Below are 20,832 nucleotides of genomic sequence, written 5' to 3' on the forward strand. Positions count from 1 at the left end.
CAATGTAACAAAAGACAATTCCAATACTTTTGCACAGTATATCGTAGTTTATTGCCATCTAATGACACACAATAGAATAAAACATTATTTGCTGTAATGCTAAAATAGAGTCCATGAATTTATCCACAATTTACCCCTTAACTCTATATCTATAACTATGATTACCTGTATATTTAACACAATATAATATAATATATTCTTATGTATGAAATTAACTAGAACGCACTTTCAGATACACATGATATAATTAAAAAATAAGGATATTTTATTTTAACGTAATGTACTCCAGATTAAATCTGTTTTATTCAGTAAAACCTATTTTCTGGTGCAATTTTTTTTCGTAACCCTTTGAAACGTGTCAGAATATATTGATTTCACCACTGATAATTCCACACATTTAGTTGAAGGTGAATGTAGTATAATGTAAGCTGATGTTCTACAACACTGTTATAATCTAAATTAACCTAATGCACTCTATATTACCCACTTATTTGTGTCTAACCTATCCTCAGCTAATGAAATTTATGTTTGCTTAACCTACAGTAGAATAATCCCATGATCTGCTCTAACCAGTCTATTCTTAATCTTCTTCATCTCTCTCCTCTGTCTCCATGGTTTCTGTAATCCAGTCCAGGTAATTGTCTACTTTAGTGTAGTAACCCCTCTCCTGACAGATTATTCCCCAGGACACAATGCCGTAGAGACGGAATGGACCCCTTTCAATCTGTCCTCCTGCTCCTCTCCGAAACTCTCGGAGGAAGAAGGGACCCCCACTGTCTCCACTGCAGCTATCTTTATCCTTCTCACCAGCACAGAACATGTTCTCACTGAATGTCTGCGTCACTGGCTTTCCATCTTTCCTCTTGGAGCAGGTGGCTCTGTCCTTCACAGGGATCTCAACATACAACAGTTTCGAGCTCAGTGTGCCATGTTCTGTCCTGCCCCATCCTGAAACAAACCCCAGTCTTTCGGAAATCAGAGTCCCATCATCTTTCCTCTCGGGGAGACAGATGGGGAGAAGATGGGGTCCCAGGGGAACGCGGGATTTCAGTCTGACCAGGGCGATGTCGTTGTCATAATTGGTACGTCTCCCACTTGTTGGGGCTTTTGGGTATCCTGGGTGGATGAAGATCTTCTCACTCTCCAGAATCACAGCGTTCTCTGAGCTTCCTATATTCTCAATGTCCGCTGTCCCCCCGTACATCAGCACACTGTGCTGCCCTTCAACCACATGAGCAGCTGTGAGGACCCATCGGTCGGAGATCAGAGATCCTCCTCCTTTTGGATTTTCAACATAGACCTGCCAGGGGATCTGACCAGGCTCTGCCTCACTGCCTCCAAAAATACGGCCGAAATCAGAGTGCTTGCTCTCGGGCTCTCCACACACTGAGAGAAAAGAGTACAGCAGAGAGAAGAGTAGAAAGAGAGGAAACTTTGGAGGAACTCATTTGCCATGCAATTTAATATTTAATAATTTCTCTACTATCATGTACTATGTTGCGTCAATGCTTAAATAAGACAGAATTACATGTTGCTGTGCTTTCCTAAATGAGGCTCCATTTCTCTTCCTCATCTCTGTGGTGCAGCCACAGAGAAGCTATTCATGCATTTTCTGATTTCAAGTGTTTTCTCTCTGATAAGGAGCAGCTCCCAAATGGGGATGCGCCCAGCCATGCTTGGCTATCATGATCAATGGCCATTCCTAGCTCCTATCTGCCCACGGAATTCCTGGGAACATCTGGACTGCAGTCCTAGATGTCAGAGGTCATTGTTACTCATCTCTCACCTTCACCAACCAATCAGGAACCTGCAGGGCGTGGCAACCCCACATGGGTCTCAAATGCCCTCTAAACTCTCAACCAATCATCACCTGTTTTGGTTCTAGTTTAAAAGGCACCGGAAAGAATCAGAACTTGGCTTCTCCGGCCATTTTCACACCCTCAGAGACAATCACGTGACGGCCAGTGTTGTCTGTATAGGGACTGGAAGCTTGTTTCAGGAAAGTGTTGGCCCGGGGAATGCCCCTTCGTACTGTATGAATTCAAATTGCTAGCCGCCAACGTGGATGCTTTGCTTGATCACCGGAGTAAATGCTTGGACTCTTGTTGACAACTGGATACTGGAAGCAAACCACGTTTCTTCCCCCAAAAGAGTGACTTGCTCAGACCCACGATCAGCCCCTGCGCATAGAGACTACTAGTAGGTCCCTGAGAGAGACACTGTCTGACAGCAGAAATCTCTCCTCCTAATTTCTCCGACTTGGAACAGCTTCAGGACTGACACTGAGCCGGAGGACACCGATTGGACAGAGCCTGCCAGCTGGTCTTTGGTGTCCATGCCGGGAAATACGAATCCATATCTGGATAAGTAAACCCAATGTTCTACATTGCATCTCGAGAATTCAACTGTTACCCCACCACAAGTTGATATCAATTCAATTCACATGAGTAATGTATTTACTTTTGAGTAGCTTATGTAGCAGTGGTAATAATGAGACTGATTAACGATAGTACAGTATAGCCAAATGGTATACTGAAGTATATTCTTTGGTTTGCATCTCTTCGTGATTATATACCTTGCACTTTGATAACCCTCACAGTAAGATCTGCCAGCTGTATCCAGGTAGACTGGTATATGTTTTATATGCACAATTTATGTATTAATAAATGTATCTCGTGTACTGAACCCGTGTGTGCGCGTCGCTGATCGATTGATTTTCTAATAGCCATATACAGTAAGTATCACCTCAGGGTCACTGCTACAATTAATAAATTGTCCCAGTAAATTCACAGAACTCCTACAAATACTACTGATCTAATTAAACAACAGTTATAACTGAACAAATAAGCTGGACCGTCAATGACTGCCACTGCAGGGGGCTCAAGAACTATTAGCAAAGAAGAACAAAGAAAAGCCACATAAAATAAACAGCACAGATAAGGAGCTATATTTGGTGGCCTCCAAAATGAGAAAACCACAGGCTCTTATTCGAATACGTTTTTTTTTTCAAAACAAATGCTGAGCAAGTTTTCCTCAAGAAGTAGCGGCTGTACTGTTTATTTTCTATGTTTATTTTAGTTCGTCTTTACCAATTTTGACGGTGAGCCCGCTGTATAACAAAGCAATTGTAAAGTATGTTCTAGAGTCAAAACAGTATAAAACCAGAGTTTTTTTGTGACCTGGAGTTTCCCTACTCTACTTGAACAGATGTGAAAATGGGTGGAAAACCTTCATTCCTATATTGTTATTCCTAATATTAATGACCACTTATTGTTATGTAGAGTGCTCTGAGTGGAGTGACTTATTGATAGCAGTAGTAATCCCTCTACCTGTTTTCAAATTAATTCATTAAATTCAGGGTCGCAGGGGAGCCGGAGCCTATCCCAGCAAGCAACGGGCTCAAGGTGGGTTACACCAGCACATCACAAGTCATATTATTATAAGCAGTAGTAGGAATATTGATCGTGTGTACCTTCAACACATTTTGGCCAATGACTGCTGCCCTTCACAGAACTCCATTCACCCTGCGCATCGCATCTGTACACATCTGGGAATGAGAGACAGAGTTTCATTATTATGATATGACACTATATCACAGTGTTGAGTATAACAGACATTAGTGTTACGCTCTTACAAACACACAATAGAAACACCATACAGTCAAAACAATTCTAATATGCAATATAAGAGAGATAAGATAAGCTCACTTTCTCAGCCATATACAATTTCTAGTATTAGGAATTTGTCTTTTCACAGACCCCAGCTTGCTCTCCATGAGACACACAGACAGGGAGAGAAGCTGGGGGTCAGAGCACAGGGTCAGCCATTTATATGGCACCCCTGGAGCAGTTGAGGTTCAGGGCCTTGTTCAGGGACCCAACAGAGTAGGATTCCTCTGCCGGCCGAACGGATACGGACCGACAACCTTCCAGCCACAGGTGCAGATCTTGAGCCACAGAGCCACCACTCCACCCCAGTATAGAGACACATACCACAGAAAGAATGAAAATGATGGTACTGTATAAAAACACAAGAGATAATACCTAACGCTTGATATTGACTCTAAAATACACCATACTGCCACACCTCACACAGAGTTATATAGATTCTAAAGACAAACTTACAATAGTACTTACAAACTTATAAATCAATAGGCTTTAATTGTAAATCTCTAGCACTGAGAAAATGGGTGAGTGAGTCAAACAAGAGCAGGACAGGAATGTTACCCTCTCCCTCCAGCTTGTAATATTTTGACTCGCACTTCAGCTGGATCTCATCCTGGTACAGAGTTCTCGGCTTCTTGTTGACCAGCTGCAGTACTCCGCTCTCAGGTAGAAGAGGTGTGCCACAGTCCACACCTGGAATGGTGAACATACACATCTGGATGGTATCACAACATTGAGGGTCCTGTCTATGTGACTATGACTTCCCTTGTGTCTGTATGACACTGCATCTCCTTGTGTTTGAATCTCTCTGTCTTCCAGTCTGTGTTCTATGCTGTTGTTTTCAAAGTCCATTAAGTACATCAATAAGTTGTGCAGTGACACCTTTTGTACAGCACTTTCATTACAATCAGGTCAACACTGTCAACACTAGTGGCAGGCACAGACAAACTAAGCTGAAAAACTGTGTGGGTGCCTCTCCTCTCAGTTCCAAAAAGCACAATATGTGAAAAAGTCCTGCAGCTTCAGAGAATATGAAATTGATCTAGCTGATGCTGTAATCAATATGCAGAGTCAGTGTGGGTGTGGTCAGTGTGCAGTATCAGTGAGGACGTGGTCAGTGTACAGTATCAGTGAAGGTGCATTCAGTGTACAATGTAAGGCAGGCTTGGTCAGTGTACAGTAAGGTGTGGTCAGTGTGCATTGTCAGTGTGGGTGTGGTCAATGTGCAGTGTCAGTGTGGGTGTGGTCAGTGTACAGTGTCAGTGTGGGTGTGGTCAGTGAGAGTGTGGTCAGTGAGAGTGTGGTCAATGTACAGTGTCAGTGTGGGTGTGGCCAGAGTGCAGTATCAGGGAGGACGTGATCAGTGTACAGTACAGATACAGTAGGAGTACTGTATGTGTGCACAGTGTATTGGAGAATTTAGTGACTCACGCTGACAGGGGTGAATGGGGCTCCAGACTCCAGTTCTCTGACAGAATGAAGTATAGTTGGTCTTCATGTCACCCTTCTGCAGAAAAAATAATAAGTGAATAAAGTCAGGTGGGGTAGAGGTCACTACTGTGCAATAATTCTACAAGAAAAATTAGAAACATGAGAAAGAGTAGGATTATTGAAAAACACATAAATAACACTGATACCGCATCAATTAGAAGCAGAGAATGTACATATTGTTTATTTTTTATTATATATCAACTGTATGTACTCACAGAGTCCATCGCAGCCTCAAACCCGGTGTCACACTGCACCGTGACTTTGTTTCCATATTCATACTGGGGCCATCCAGGGATCAGACTGGACTGAGCCGTCACTGTACTGGGACACGTCTTGGCTGAAACACCATCATTATTATCATCATCTCCTCACTCTTCATTATGAACACCATCACCACTAATGTAATGAGAAGTTTACTTTCACAACATCTTTCAGAGCCTGTTTTACATTTAAGGAGACAAAGGTGCTTGCCCTTAATTGACAGCGTGCCTAGAGTGTTGTACTGTAAATCCCAAAATGTCTTATAGGCTGGAAAAGCAGATACCTGCACAAGACGTCAGTCACTCAGGGCCAGATGCCCGTCTAATCATTAAGTCATCCACCTGGGGAGACAGGTACAGTATCTGCTTGTTATGACAAACAAATAAGTTCTGGATCCCCGAGATGAAGCTGTTTTGCATGAGTTTTATTGCATGCAAGGAACAATACAATCGGAACTGTTCAAAGATTATACTGTAGGTGCAGAGCACCAGTTTATATAAAAAACTTCAGCCGTTTCTAACTTAAATTATTACAATGGTCATGGGGAGGAAGACCATCTGTGTTCGGACATTCTCAAGGCCTTGAACACTTTGAATGGCTGGTCTCATCCTCCCATAGTTAGGGAGTCTCTAGCTCGCACTTCTTATCAGTTAACTCCCATCCTTGCTCTGACTCTAGTGCTGAAGCATGGAATATTTTATAACGGAAGAAGTCTTTGTGCAGAAAGAAGTTAGTTAACCCTCTTTCCAAATCTCATATCTTTCGTCATTGCTCAGTAAGTAAGTCCATCTTGGGGGAAGACACCAGCACAATCAGTCATCACTGAGGAAGAGATACCAGCCACTCAGTGGAGTACACCACATGGGAGATCTCCAACTGCATTAGATTTAGAAACACAGTCTCTCTCTTGCTTAAAACTCTACTAGAGTAATATCATAGAATCACATCATTTTAAAAATTCATTTTGCAAGACACACTGATGACACTTTCATATTGGAAATTCAAAAAGGATGGGATGTATTATAGAAAAGAGAACTTTTTCATTTTTAATTTCCATCACTTTCCTGACCTTTGGGAACTTGTCATTGTCTCTTTCGCACGTATTTCGCTCTTTACCTTTGGCTCTGTAGGTGAGTGTGAAGCCAGTGTTGGTTCCGTAGCCATCTGTGTTAAATAAAATCTCCATCTGATGAGACCCAGTGATCAGAGAAGGGGGGGCCTGGTCACCACAGAAGGGCCCAAATACACGAGATGGGGTCTTAATCTGAGAAGTAGAAAGTATTTACAGGATCAATTTGGTCTTTAACATAGTCTCTTAAATCAGAATAAACACAGAGAGATTAGTTGAGAGCCTGATATATACTCTAGAGACACACCTAACACAGAGAAATTAATACAGACCCTAGTACAGACCCTAGAGGCAAACCTAACAGAAAAATGAATGCGGATCATAGTACAGACCCTACAGATACACCTAAAACACAGAGATCAATACAGACCTCAATATAGGCCCTAAAGACACACCTAACACACAGAGATTAATACAGACCCTAGAGGCACACCCAACATAGATGATCAATGCAGACCCTAATACAGACCCTAGAAGTACACCTAACACAGAGATTAATGCAGACCCTAGAGGCACACCCAACATAGATGATCAATGCAGACCCTAATACAGACCCTAGAAGTACACCTAACACAGAGATTAATACAGACCTTAATATAGACCCTAGAGACACACCTAGTGCAGATTAATACCCCCATATTGACTCTAGAGACACACCTAACATAGATTCATTCAGAATTTTATGTACATCCTAGAGATGTTTATTAATACTGATTAATACAGAAAGACCGAACACTGACCTGCAATGAGTCTATGCAGGGTCCTCCTCTCTGTCCCTCAATGTCAAAGGGATCCTCAAAGTCAATGACCAACTGGAATCCTTCATCAATGCTCAGGCGGTAGGAGCAGGCGGCGTGTTCTGGGTAGGAGCTGGGATGTCCAGGACTGGACACTGAGCCCCTGGTGGAGCTCCCCAGGTCAACACTGCAGTTGACTGAGAGGAAAGGGACAAATAGAGCCACTGGACTAGGTCAGGGGGTTTTAACAAGAGGAGTGGGAGTAACATATAATTTAAACATAGAACGCCCACCTACTTTGCTTCAAACGTCATCATCATAACAGATGAACAAAGATGATACATTTGCAATGACACCCCCTTACATATAGACATTGGTCCTTTTTTAGCATCAATATCCCAGACACACAATCCAAAAAATGACACAACTGCAAACAATTGATCAGTGTCCAATGTCAGCAAAGGATGAAATGGTGTGACAAACTCTTTTTGCCATTAAATGTTTTTGAAACAAAGGAGCTGGTCATTGATTAAAGGAAAAATGCAGTACCTCACGTCACACCTCACGTCACAGTCTGTTAGAACTCTCGCTAGTGCGTGTGGCGAGACCAGGGGTTTGTGAGAACGAAGGCAACTTGCAATTCTGTTTTGTGCTTCGTTCAGAATTTGTGAAATGTTTCTATACTGTCAATGAATTTATCGTGTTACCGAGATTTCATAGCCGGTCTGAGAACTTGGGACTGCAGTCCTTCTATAAACCTCGCCTCCACCAAGCTGTCCAGAAGATCCTCGAGACCCCTCTCTGCACCTGCACTTGGAGCTCGGTTTGTCATCTGATATCTCAGGGACCGCAGCGTAACACTCAAAACTTGAAAGCTGCTATAATAATTAAAAACAGATTTATTTTGGGGGGGAACTGAATGTTTATTAATTTTGAGTTTGGGGAGTAATAATAATAATAATAATAATAATAATTTCTTACACTTATATAGCGCTTTTCTGGACACTCCACTCAAAGCGCTTTACAGGTAATGGGGATCCCCTCCACCACCCCCAGTGTGCAGCCCCACCTGGATGATGCGTCGGCAGCCATAGTGCGCCAGAACGCTCACCACACATCAGCTCTCAGTGGGGAGGAGAGCAGAGTGATGAAGCCAATTCATAGATGGGGATTATTAGGAGGCCATGATTGGTGAGGGCCAATGGGAAATTTGGCTAGGACACTGGGGTTACACCCCTACTCATTTCTAGAAACGCCCTGGGATTTTTAATGACCACAGAGAGTCAGGACCTCGGTTTTACGTCTCATCTGAAGGACGGCGCCTGTTTACAGTATAGTGTCCCCGTCACTGTACTGGGGCATTAGGACCCACATGGACCACAGGGTGAGCGCCCCCTGCTGGCCCCACTAACACCTCTTCCAGCAGCAACCTTCACTCCTGCTGAGCTTCAGTGGGTTGCCAGTTGTGAGTTGCAGGGTGATATGGCTGCTGGCTGCGAGTTACAAATTCTTTACTGTTATTTTGTCCTGAATTGAGGAAAAAACACTTTGATTTTACATACCACACATCAAACAACCTAACAGCTTACTCGAAACCGATAACTGTTTGGGTTTTTTTGGGTGAGAGGTTCAGGGCTGTTATACATTGATAATTACCCCGAGTCTATAGTAATATTAATCTAATAATAGTGAATAGCTGTAATATAGCTTATTTCATCCCAAAGGACATCAATGTGTTTCACATATAGGGGACCAACTTTATTTTTTCTGAAGTGGAGCCACCTGGGTGACACACAGCAACCATGCTCTAGCAGAATGAGCACTACATGTTGCGGTCATTCAGACATCCAGTGTTTTGGTTTCAATTCCATTCTGGGCTTTGTCCAGTCTTTCCTGTCCAAAGTTCCCCTCTATACATCTTTGGTACCATACAGTAAATAAAAATAACTGTTACTAATATACCTAGTGCATTCTTATACTATATGTGCAAGAGAGAAAGCCCAAAAGATTTACCACATATTCTGGAAACATACAACAAGTTATGTTTTGTAACTGGTAACAACAGGAACACATTAGTAATAAATGTGCAAGTCTAAATTCCTTAGCGTGATGAAGCTGTACCAGCACAGTTGTTGGCTCTGCTAGCTCAATAGTTTAATAGTTAAGGAAGTTTACAATCCATCTTTATTTGATTCAGTTAAAACCACAATAATCCATAACAGATCAAGACAATAAAATGGGAATGATAGTTTGACAAAATACGTACTATTTGCCATTTAGAAGGGTAATAAAAGTCATGGGTAACACAAATGAGCTGAAATATTTTTTTTTTATTATTTCTCCACTAGCTGGCATCAGATCTCAATCACAGAGTCTCTGTAACCCAATCGCATGTACAGTACTATAACTACTATTTGAGCTACACGTAATGTAGAAGCAGATCTCTCGGGTATTTAGCAGCTCCTGATACTGCACAACCAAGAATGTCTCAAAGTGGACTGCAGTCTAAACTATAAGTCAGGCATTGCAGCTAAATGATTATAATCATATAATTTGGCTGACTCTTGTTCCAAAGCCATATATTATTACTCATACTGTATATGCAGCTGAGAGGAGTGTGAGAAAAGTCTCTTGCTCAAGAATACAACAGCTGTGCCCTACTTGGAATTTGAATCCACAGCCTTCCGGGTACAGTTAATGTCCAGACCACTAACCAGTTATCAAACTATCATTTTTAGTGTTTAAATTGTGATTAAAAAGCATTTCCTGTTGTAACAAATACAAATTGTTCTATGTGCATAAGTTATATGTTTGCAGGACCAGTTAACCATTTTGAAGTCAGATGCTGAGGGACATTTGGCTTGGTTTTTATGAATGATTCCTATCTCATTTCTAGTGTAGTAAATAAGAAATAGAAAATAAAACCCCATTAAAATTACTCCTTTCACTGCTGGTAGTACTGGGACTAAAAAAAGGGCACACTTTTAGAATACAACTGTGCACTTAGTGGGCAGGTAAAATACTCTTTCAGGTAAAATGTTCCATATTTATCAAAATCACAGCTTAAATCCTCCTACAAAGGTCTTGTTTCTGATAGAGATCAGAGCTTCATCACAGATTTGTACATGAGCACTGGGGGCCTTCTGTCCATGTACAGTACCTCCCCATGCAAGCTGTCCCACTGATGTATCTACTGTACCTGTGAAAACACATCTGTCTGAGTATCTGTCTATGCAGATCTTTCTGTTTATCTTTTCTGCATGAACTGCACCTATCGAGTCTGTACAGGTGTCCATTTTGTATCATTGTACCTGTACTGGTGTAGGTGGTGTATTCATTGTACCTGTACTACCTGTACCTGATAATAATTACTAATAATTCCTTACACTTATATAGCTCTTTTCTGGACACTCCTCTCAAAGTGCTTTACAGGTAAGAGGGAATCCCACTGTCACCACCATCAGTGTGCAGCATCCACCTGGATGATGCTCCAGTCCTCTCCCCACACACCAGCTCTCAGTGGGGAGGAGAGCAGAGTGATGAAGCCAGTTCAGAGATGGGGATTATTAGGAGGCCATGATGGGTAAAGGCCAGGGAGAAATTTGGCCAGGACACCCCTACTCTTTTCAAGAAACACCCTGGGATTTGTAATGACCACAGAGAGTCAGAACCTTGGTTATACATCTCATCTGAAGATTAGATCTTTTTACACTCTAGTGTCCCCGTCACTATACTGGGACATTAGGACCCACACAGACCACAGGGTGAGCAGCCTCTACTGGCCCCCCTAACACCTCTTCCAGCAGCAGCCTTAGTTTTTCCCAGGAGGTCTCCCATCGAGGTACTGACCAGGCTCACACCTGCTGAGCTACTGGATGATTTGGCTGCTGGTTACGGGTGTAGGTCATGTATTCACAAGTACCTGTACTGGTGTCAGTCGGGCTTTCAGTGTACCTGTACAGGTGTGGTTGTCAAGGTCCAAGGCATATTCTGGCTGGCAGGAGCAATAGTATCCCCCAATGTAGTTGTTGCAGAATTGTGTGCATTCATTGTATGGGTCTGAGCACTCATCAATATCTGAGGGAGAGAAAGAGAGAGAAACACAGAATGAATGGTTTATGCACAATGAAGCACAAAGGACAGAACACTTACATCGATGGGATAGATTTACAAATTTAAAGCATTGATTGTGAGGGGGTGGGCTGTGTGGCAAGAGATTCATCCAAGCAGCAATGTTCTTAAGTACAGTAATGTTCTATATATATATAAACATGAAACAGGTGAAACATTAGTGCAGAAGTCCAAAGTCTCAGTACTCAAAAACAAACCCTGAATGCAACCTAATCTAAACCAGACTGCTTTGCCAGCCTCTGCCACTAGTCAGACAAGATCCTCAGATCGAATATCTCCTCACAACCCCGTGAGCAACACAACTTCTCTTCTTTGTAACCTCTCTCATGTTCTAGCCCCAGCTAGCCTCTTTCCCAGCTGGATTACTGAAATAAGCATGACCGCCCAGTCTGTAACACCCCTCTCCTCGAAATTGCAGAGCACATGTGGCCTCTTTAGAGTCCCCATCGTGATCTAACAGTTCTAGTATCAGCTCGATGACAGCACCACCTCCTGGTCCCATCTACTGAGCTTTAGAATTGGCAGATTCCTGTAACACAGTAATTGTTCATTTCTGAATATATTTCTTACATTTATTTGGCTGTTATTTTTATCCAAAGCATCATATATGTGCCGTCGCTTATCTTATCGTCACTTAGGTGGGCATTTTACAGTGTGGCACCCGAAGAAGGCTCCACAGCTGAAACATTGTGGTTGCCGGTTGCCTATGGTTGCCTGTTCGTATCCAGTGAGTGGCAGAGAAATTCTATTCCGTTGGGCCCCTGAGCAAGGCCCTTAACCCCAACTGCTCCAGGGGAGCCATATAAATGGCTGACCCTGCGCTCTGATCCCAAGGTCTCTCTCCATGTGTCTCCATGTGTCTCCATGTGTCTCATGGAGAGCAAGCTGGGGTATGTGAAAAGACAAATTCCTAATACAAGAAATTATATATGGCCAATAAAGTGATCTTATCTTATGACGTAAAACATTTCTTCTGCTACACAATTGCAACGGAGATTGGTTGGAATGAATGGTTGGCTGGTTGAGAATGAGGAAGTTAAATCTCAACAATTTCCTACGTAAGAAGCCTTTCACAATAGCATCTGATGGAGCTTGTTTCTCAGAGCCACCAGACATGACTCACAGAGAGCACTGACTTAAACATCCTCAAGTTATAGTCATATACATTTCTGCTTAAAAAAGTGATATGCGGGGAAGATTTCACAAATCTCCTCCCGATCTGGAAGGTCTAGACAGTTTTTCACACTCAGTGCAGATCAAATCACAAACTGGCAAATGACTTTCTATGCTGAGCAGCAATCAACTTTTCGTACAATTAGAAATGCTAAAAAATAGTATTCGGAAGACAATGTCATGCCACACATTGAAAAATAAATAAGGTGGAGGCAAAATTCTACCATAAATCATGATCTCAACTTTAACCACTGGTACAAATGAGACAAGTATTATACTTTATAATAAAATGTTTTTGTACACATTATGTTGTTAAGGTCATAAATCATATTCTATTCGAGCACATTATGTGCAGTAGCCTCTATGAAAGCATTTCTCGTATTAGTCTTCTTCCTGCAGGAATAGTATGAAAGCTATCAGCAATAAACTAAAGTAAGTGTATTTGAAGTCATCAACATGTGTCAAGGCATTGCTTGCAATGGACTATAGACTATAGAGAAACTCATCTTAAGTCAGAGATGAGCCCTTAACCGATTGTGACAGCGAGGACATCATCGCTATTAAAAGTCTCTCTGATTTTCTCATCATAATTTCCAGTTGAAAAAAATAACCTTAATCATGCTCAGCTTTGTTTCCTGTCACCTGATCACATACAGAGCAGCCACAGCCATGTTTCTACCTGGTTCAAATGCTATTATATAATTTCCATGATACGGTCTCTGCATTTTATTGTCAAATTAAACTTGCCTTTACTGCTCCAGTGACACATTATGTTGCGTTCGAAAGCTCGTATTGTTCCTTCTTACCCTGGGTAGAAAATATTGCCCGGAAGCCGGTGTGTCTCTCGGTGTTGGAATAGTCCGAATGGAAACGTACGACGAGAGAGCTGCCAGAGGTGTGCAGCATGGGATTAACCTGGGATTGCAGCTCCTCGAAGGACAGCTGACCACACAGCGATGCCAGCTGCACCCCATCGGCTGAGATCTGTCCAAAAACGATACACACGTCTACCTTCTAATGCCAGCCTCGCATTTGGAGAGGCAGAGCACTCATAGAGATCTTTGTCACATTATAATTATTTTGTGACCTGCGTGACAGTGTATCAGCGAGTTCTCACCCGGGAGACCACAGCTGCTGGCAGTTAGTGCCTTGATCGGCAGCAGCTGGGATCTCCCTCTTAAACTCTCCTCACCAGATGTGTGAGCTGGGAGAAGAGCACTAATGGAATGAAATTAAATCAACTGAATTATTGTAAACATTGATATGACTGATCGAGCCTGGAACACACAAACATGTTGTTTGTCCTGGTATTCATTGGTGATATAATGGGTCTCCATGAGCCCTACGTGGGGAAGCTGTTCTTGACATCTTTCACATGGCAGTCAGACACAATCATGTCCTTTAGTTAATAGAGGGCAGACGGGAGGTATTTCCTGATCTGAAAAAGTATCTCCCATGGTTTTTGGGTGGGAGTTATGTTGGCTGGAGCTGTCGATCACTCTTCAGAGCAGGAAGCAAAGTGCGACGATGCCAAGTGCTTGAGTGATTTGATTACAACATTGTAAAATGAGGCTTGTAATGAAAACGCTTTTGAAGGCGGTATTTTAAGATCTTTAGTGATGTCATGGAGGATTTCAAATTAGCAGAGAACATCTTGACTTCTCATACAAATTGAATTAATTCTGTTAATAATAGTAACAGAACTTGTTTTTGTGCCTCCTTATATATGTGTGAATTCATATAAGTGAGCTACACTTAGTTTTGTTTTTCATCATTAATGATAATACAGACAATGAAGATAATCACGATAAAGATACTGGTGTTGGAGATAATGCATATTTTTGCACCGTTGAAACTGTTGACAGGGATGACAGTGAAGATAATAATGGTGCTGTTAGTGCTGAGCAGGGTAGTCATGGAAACGATGGTGAATATAAAAATGGTGATGGAGATGATAGTTAAGGTAATGTTGCTGAACACAACAATGAGGATAATAATGTGACTGAAGATGATAATAATAGGAAAGATAGTAACAGTGCTGAGACTGAAAATAATGAAGGTGATAGTAAATAGAATAATAGCACTGATGATTATAATAATGGATATGACAGAGAAGATAATATTGATGATGAGTGATGAGGATAGAAAAGATAACAGTAATTTCAGAAAACAGTAAAGACGATGGTAATGAAGATGATCGTGAAGATAACAGCACTGCTGAGAATGAAGATGATGGAGGTGATATTGTAGCGTAATTGTAAGTGTAATTGTTGCGCTGGAGATTATAGCAATTGTGATGTCAGCGGTGTCGAAGATGACGGTGATGGAAATGACAGTTCAGATGTTAGTGGTGCTGAAGATGAAGGTGATGGAGATGATAATTCAGATGTTAGTGGGTAATGAAGACGAATGTGATGGAGATGACAGTTCAGATGTAAGTGATGCTGAAGATGAAGGTGAAGGAGATGATAGTTCAGATGTTAGTGGTGCTGAAGATGATGGTGATGAAGATGACAGTTCAGATGTTAATGGTGCTGAAGATGATGGTGATGAAGACATCTCCTCACATTGAGTGCATCATGCTGACACCCCTCACTTTCTTCCAGGTCCAGATGGATGAGCTGCAGCGTCAGGGCAAACCCTTGGGGCACTGGCAGCTCCCACATTTCGTTTACATCCTCGGGGTACCCCTCAGGATATTGCGGCGACTGCAGCCAGCCTGAGAGAGCCAGCGAGAGGGAGGGAGAGAGGAAGAGGGAGAGAGAGAGCAGCAGAGGAAGCCTGGAGCCAAGATGGAAAAAAGGAGTGCGTTAATAAAGTGCTGACATACTGAACAAATGCTGTACTTCAGCACATAAGTTTAATACTGCCTTCATCGAGAAAGAGGGACAAAGAGAGAGAATGAGCGCAAGAGCAGTAGAAGGAGGGCAGCAAGAGAGAGCAGAAAGAAATTAACAAGAATTGCTTCTTGACTACATGCACAGACAAGAAAAGCGCAATTCTTAGAATTGAATCATTTTGTGACTCCATTAATGTCTGTCCTGCAAAACGGTTTGTTTGAACTTGGTAGCTGATCGATTTAGCAAGCAGAGGAAGCAAGCACAGCTCAGCGAGCCGGAGAGTGCTGGCTGTGACGCAAAGCAGCGTTTAAAGTGGTTTGAGAAAGATTGCATTTAAGTTTCCAGTGGGGGCAGGGGTGGAGGAGGGGAGGGGGTATGTAAGATCACACTAGAGTGACTTCTTAAACACTTGTTCAATTCTTGTTTTATCCTGTGTCTTAAACAGCAGCCGTTTATATACCGTAGATTGCATTTCTTGTTTCTCAGTGATAAAAATAAATACTTCCGATGAATTGCTCTTACAGATCTACAAACCAGTGTGACCTGAAAGGTCCGCTTCGAGCCTGGTGACAATACTGATTGTTATGGTGTTGAAGATAAAGATGCCCTTGTTTTGTCACGACATGGGCGGTAACAGGACAACCACAATCACTGATAAGATTAGTCGCCTTAACCAGAGGGCAAAATTGGTCGCTGGAGGGTTTTAAAATGTTGTGCTGATTACGTTCCAGCATTCTTCTTTGACACAAATTGTCCATCTCGGCATCTTGCAGATGAATAGTAGAACTCCTGAACCTGCTGGTTTTTATTACGGTCTAGACACTTCATTTCCATCAAGACATCGTCTCACAGTACTGTAGTGGCAGCACAACTGCCACCAATTCAGAAACCCAACACTGACAGGACATTGTCCCACAAAGCACAACATTCTCCAGGCAACGGTTTTTAATGCAGATAAAATGGGACAAAATGGGATGGGAATCCGGAACCAGGATGCTGTCAAAGAGGACATCCTGGCTTCTTTCATGAAACAGCTGGATGAGATCCTCCAATCAGGACAGGAGGCTCTACTTTACACAGAGAGATGTGGGAGTTTGGAACAAGCTACCCAGCCACACTGACAAAGCCAATACCCTGGTGTCTTTCAAGAAATGGATTAATGAGATCGTCAGGTTTGCTACTAACTACCATGGGATGACTGGCAACATCTCATTTGTAACATTTCTTATGTTCTTAAGTTCTTAAAGTGGTGCTGAGATGTCTGACCCCAGATGATCATTAATTTGCTTAATTTAACTAATCACTGCTTCATTGTTTGCAGTGAAGTAGTTTCAAGGCATAAGACGTTGATGATTCGAACGTTACCTCTAAAACATGCTGAACTGAGGATCTGAAGGACCAGAGTTTGAGACCCCAGTGTTAGTTTTGCGGATTTACAAATTCTTCTACTGCCAGAAGAATGATCTTAAAAAATCATCATCTGTTATCTGTTGCTTGAGATCATGCACCACAAAAAATAAAAACTTCTGAAAGTTCCCTTGAGTCACATGTTGAAATTTGAAAATTTGTCAGGTGCTAAAACTGGGGATATATTTTGAATTTTTACTATAAGGTGGAGTCTGACTAGGAGAGCCAAGACGTAAATTTTTCTAACAATATAAAACAAATCTGGGAGAAAAGCAGTGTGTCATCTTCAGACATAAGTGTGAATTATCCACAAATTAATGTAAGATGTATTTAGCAGCCCATGTGGTTTAGTGTTAGATTGAATGACTTGCTAACTGAAGAAGCTGAAAAACTGAAACCCCAATTCTCATCATCTTACCATTTAACTAGATAGGTCACTGATAGCCGAATGACTATGTGCATAGATGCAGATTCAAACGTCGCTAAGTAAGCACAATGAATCAGAAAGCCTCTGTCTTAGTCATCAGTCTCAGCTTACATGAACAGTGCTTTGGTTGAAAAGATCTGAAACAAATTGTGCATAAAAAGCAGCTTTTCATTTAACACCAAGATAGGTAAATTGATTTCAGGTAACATTTTTAACTCAAGCGTTCACGCCTACATTATCTAAGATTAGCCCTAAGGGGATATTTTTAGACCCATGAACAATTCTAACCGTTGTCTTCAGCAGTGGGTTTTCTGTTTAAGGTGTGACCTTATATGACTTTCTTTGTAAGACCCACCTGCAAAAGTAGAGCTAATCACAGAGAGCTAGTTAGACATCAGCCTGAAAAACACTCAAAGTTATACTAAGTTATACAAAGGCCAGCCAAGACGCTGTGTTAATAGAATAAAAAAGCACTTAGACCAAAGATGGCATCGAGCACAATCCAGAGGATTTTGACAATGAACCTTCTGGAAAGGAATTCAGTCAATCTTTTTAGCTCATTTGAGTCCTGCTGTTTTTGTGCAGCACAAGGGCAGCATTGAAAGATTTTTTCTGAGACTGGCTACGAGGACACTGATGCACCACATACAATAAAACGCTACAACTGTGAATGCAAGCGAGGCTGCGCTGACTTTGGTGAAACTGAGGGCGGGACAGGTCAGCCGCGTCAAAACCGCGATGGAAACAAAGGCGACTGAGAAATGAGACATTATTTCAGCCATGTTCCACGACAGACACCAAAGGAAACCTGCTCTAGCAACGTAACTCAAGAGGTACTCTCAATGGCACCCATGTGAGAATGTGACTCTCACCCTTCTCCTCTTGCATGGACGGAGCTAGCCTGCCACAGAGACATATCCGTGTTAAGGCCCAGTCCTGATCAGGGGGACTCACACACCTGCTGGTTTTCATTCCTGCTCACCTGCATTAGATCAGTGAAGCCTTACTGGATCAAAGTACTTACAGTACTTCAATTGAATAGTTGCATTATGTTTCTAGTCACAAGCTTGGGCTTTTCTTTCACTTACAGAATACAAAGGTTGAAGCTCTAGCCTGTTTAATAGCTGGGGACAGACAGGTCAAATGAACCTGATTATTATGAAGTCAATGAAGGGTTTGATCGTGGGCTAAGCTGGCACAAAATCCAGCAGGCGTGTGTCTCACCAAGGCCAGGATTGGAAACCACTCCTCTACAGAGGGAAGAGAAACCTGGAGAGACTGTCCTGAAAGAACATCGCCCGTGACCTTGGCCGCTAATCTGGAAAAAGTGGTGTGCGCGTCCAAAAAGAAGTATTTGAACTGAGGTTCAGGAGGCATGAAGGCAACCAAATTCCCATAATCCTCCAGGATCTCGCCTCCAGATAAGAGAGAATTTCCGCAGTCGGACCCTCTCTCTTCCTTGGATGCACCTTTCTGCAACCCTCTCCACCTGAGCAGCTGCGTGGTTAACATCTCTCTCTGCGCAGGAAGAAAAACACAAGAATGGTTCCAAAGCGAGAGGAGGATTTCCAGCTGTTTCGGAAGTATTCCTAATTTCCTCATCCTAGAGGGGAGGGAGGGGTTGGGAGGACTTTTTATTCAAGCTGGTTGAGCCAGGTCAGCCAACATGCTGCTTCTCACAAACATTGCATGCCTATTCAATTTTCTTCCAGGCCATTGTTATCCCTCATAAAGTGGAAAAACAGATGCACCAGAGCCGTGAGTCTTTTTCCTAGAAACCCCTGGAGCCAAGTGTCCCCAGCTCTTCCAACGGCTCGTCCAATCCCGCTAACTTTCCGAGGGCAGGCTGACCTCCTGCGGTGTGGGAAGGGTTGCTTGTCTGTGGCGCAGAACGTAGCACAGTAGCGGAACACTCGAGACGGGCAGGGCAGCCATTACAACAATAGAGAACAGCTTCCTGCTCTCACTTCGCACGGCATTTTATCCAATATTGAAACAGCTTGATTTAGACTTCTTCCCTGTATATGTCGTGCGGCATTAAAAACTTACTGGATCAATCAGCATCTCTTTTGTTTTTAATGTGTCTCAATTCCATACAAGGCTCTGGAGCAGCTGAGAGCTCCCTGACTCTGTCTCGCAGTAAAAATCTAACATACCCATGCAGAAACCTCCTGGAGAGAGAGTTTCACAATCCCACTATGCCTGTGGACAGCAAAACAAGCCGATTCACCGACTCGCAAAGCACAGACATTGATGCCTCCGATACAGCCAAACAGCTAGAATCTCCCGATTTCCGAAAGGGTTTTGGAACTGTTCTGGGCAGGAAGACTTTTTGATTCTGCCTAGATTAGTGCCAGCGTACTTAAATAAGACGACCCACTTTTCTGCTTATGCATCGGCTTTTCAAAAGGCCAGAATTTCGAGCAGGATCAGACCCTTCAGGTTGTATCTACAGATCCAAAACAGATTTTTAAGGGGCTCTAAACACAACACCCAAAGGTGTCTGTGGAGGGAAGGAATACAGAGACAGGCTGAAGCACCTCTCGAGAGAACAAAACACCATCAAACAGTTTATTTGCCTGCCATTCAGCTAATTCAGCTAATTAGCAAATTAAGCTATAAATGGTGGATATTTGGTCAGATTAAAAGCAGACCTACCTGATCATACTGCACAAAGACACTGCTTGTCACTTTTCTGATGTCTCTACCTTTCTGTGACTCGCTCGATTTCTTTTCTCTTCCAAAATCAATGTTTTTGTGTGTTTGCTTTTTGGTCAGAGAGGGGAGGAGGGGAGGGTTACTGGAATCGCACTCACGGGCCAGCCAGGCAGTACAGGACATGAGTGCTGCAAAAGGTGAGACAGGGTGAAAAAGACAGACAGGAAGACAGGATGACAACCAAAACTACATCACGTCACCACCAACCACACAGAAGGAGAAAAGCCGTACCCACACTGTGCGCGGCGGGAATTCACGTTTGTGAGCTAATCCATACAGTCTGCGTGCAACCATAAGAAGGTTGTCAATCATTCTGTTTAGCTGCTCTAAAAGAAGCTTTGTCATATCTTTGGCCCTTCCCCCGGCACTGTTTGTGGTTTCAGCCAGATTGTCACATCCACTACAACTGCTTCAAATCTTGAATGGCGAGATGCCAGAGGAAGAGAGCTGAAATAGTGAAAGAGGAGGGGTGAGACATAAACACCCCGAATGAACACTAGCAGGGCATCGACAGACATCTGTGTGAGGGTAGCCAACTCAGGGTTGCAGTGCTCACACGCTCCGAGTGCATGGTCACATTAGGAGAAAGATGGACACAGAAAAATGGATATGCAGACAAAGAATACAGACTCTTTCTCTCTCTGACGGAATTCTAAAGTACAGTACCACTGTAAGTTGCCCAGGACAGTCAGAGAGAAAGAACGAGGAAGAGATGTACAGTAACTCTCTTCACAGCATACAGTGCTGTCACTTCAGATACACTAAAAGGAAACCACAATAGAGAGCTGTACTTTAAAGTTCAGAGGAAGTGAGAGCACAGAGGAGGGAGAGGGGGAGCGGGGGGGAGAGGAAG

The 20,832-nt window shown here is 42.7% G+C and overlaps 1 protein-coding gene across 3 annotated transcripts; it reads right to left on the bottom strand.

The window, feature by feature from the left end:
* Positions 1 to 27: 27 nt before the first annotated feature.
* On the bottom strand, positions 28 to 20,037 carry LOC148640720 (complement C1s subcomponent-like). Of its 3 annotated transcripts, none has more exons than XM_088619979.1 (11): positions 19,920 to 20,037; positions 15,155 to 15,368; positions 13,394 to 13,571; positions 11,238 to 11,360; positions 7,287 to 7,480; positions 6,534 to 6,681; positions 5,372 to 5,493; positions 5,097 to 5,172; positions 4,227 to 4,358; positions 3,473 to 3,547; positions 28 to 1,386 (listed from the first exon to the last, which is right to left on the bottom strand). In XM_088619979.1, the coding sequence occupies exons 1-11, from the start codon at positions 19,925 to 19,927 to the stop codon at positions 581 to 583; spliced, it is 2,076 nt and encodes a 691-aa protein (XP_088476105.1). In that variant the 5' UTR covers positions 19,928 to 20,037; the 3' UTR covers positions 28 to 580. The 3 variants fall into 3 exon arrangements, with proteins under 3 accessions (XP_088476105.1, XP_088476104.1, XP_088476103.1); XM_088619978.1 differs by lacking the exon at positions 19,920 to 20,037 and adding an exon at positions 18,134 to 18,192; XM_088619977.1 differs by lacking the exon at positions 19,920 to 20,037 and adding an exon at positions 17,253 to 17,386.
* Between the last annotated feature and the right edge of the window lie 795 nt (positions 20,038 to 20,832).

This window comes from Lepisosteus platostomus, chromosome 25, assembly GCF_059453375.1.
Source record: "Lepisosteus platostomus isolate fLepPlt1 chromosome 25, fLepPlt1.hap1, whole genome shotgun sequence".
NCBI lineage: Eukaryota > Metazoa > Chordata > Actinopteri > Semionotiformes > Lepisosteidae > Lepisosteus > Lepisosteus platostomus.

Coding starts and splice junctions, on each gene's coding strand:
- LOC148640720 (XM_088619978.1), bottom strand. CDS start 18,177: ATGTCTCTGTGGCAGGCTAGCTCCGTCCATGCAAGAGGAGAAGG. Junction 15,369..18,133: donor GTCCATGCAAGAGGAGAAGG/GTGAGAGTCACA, acceptor TCTTGGCTCCAG/GCTTCCTCTGCTGCTCTCTC. Junction 4,359..5,096: donor CCCCATTCACCCCTGTCAGC/GTGAGTCACTAA, acceptor TCACCATTCCAG/GTGTGGACTGTGGCACACCT.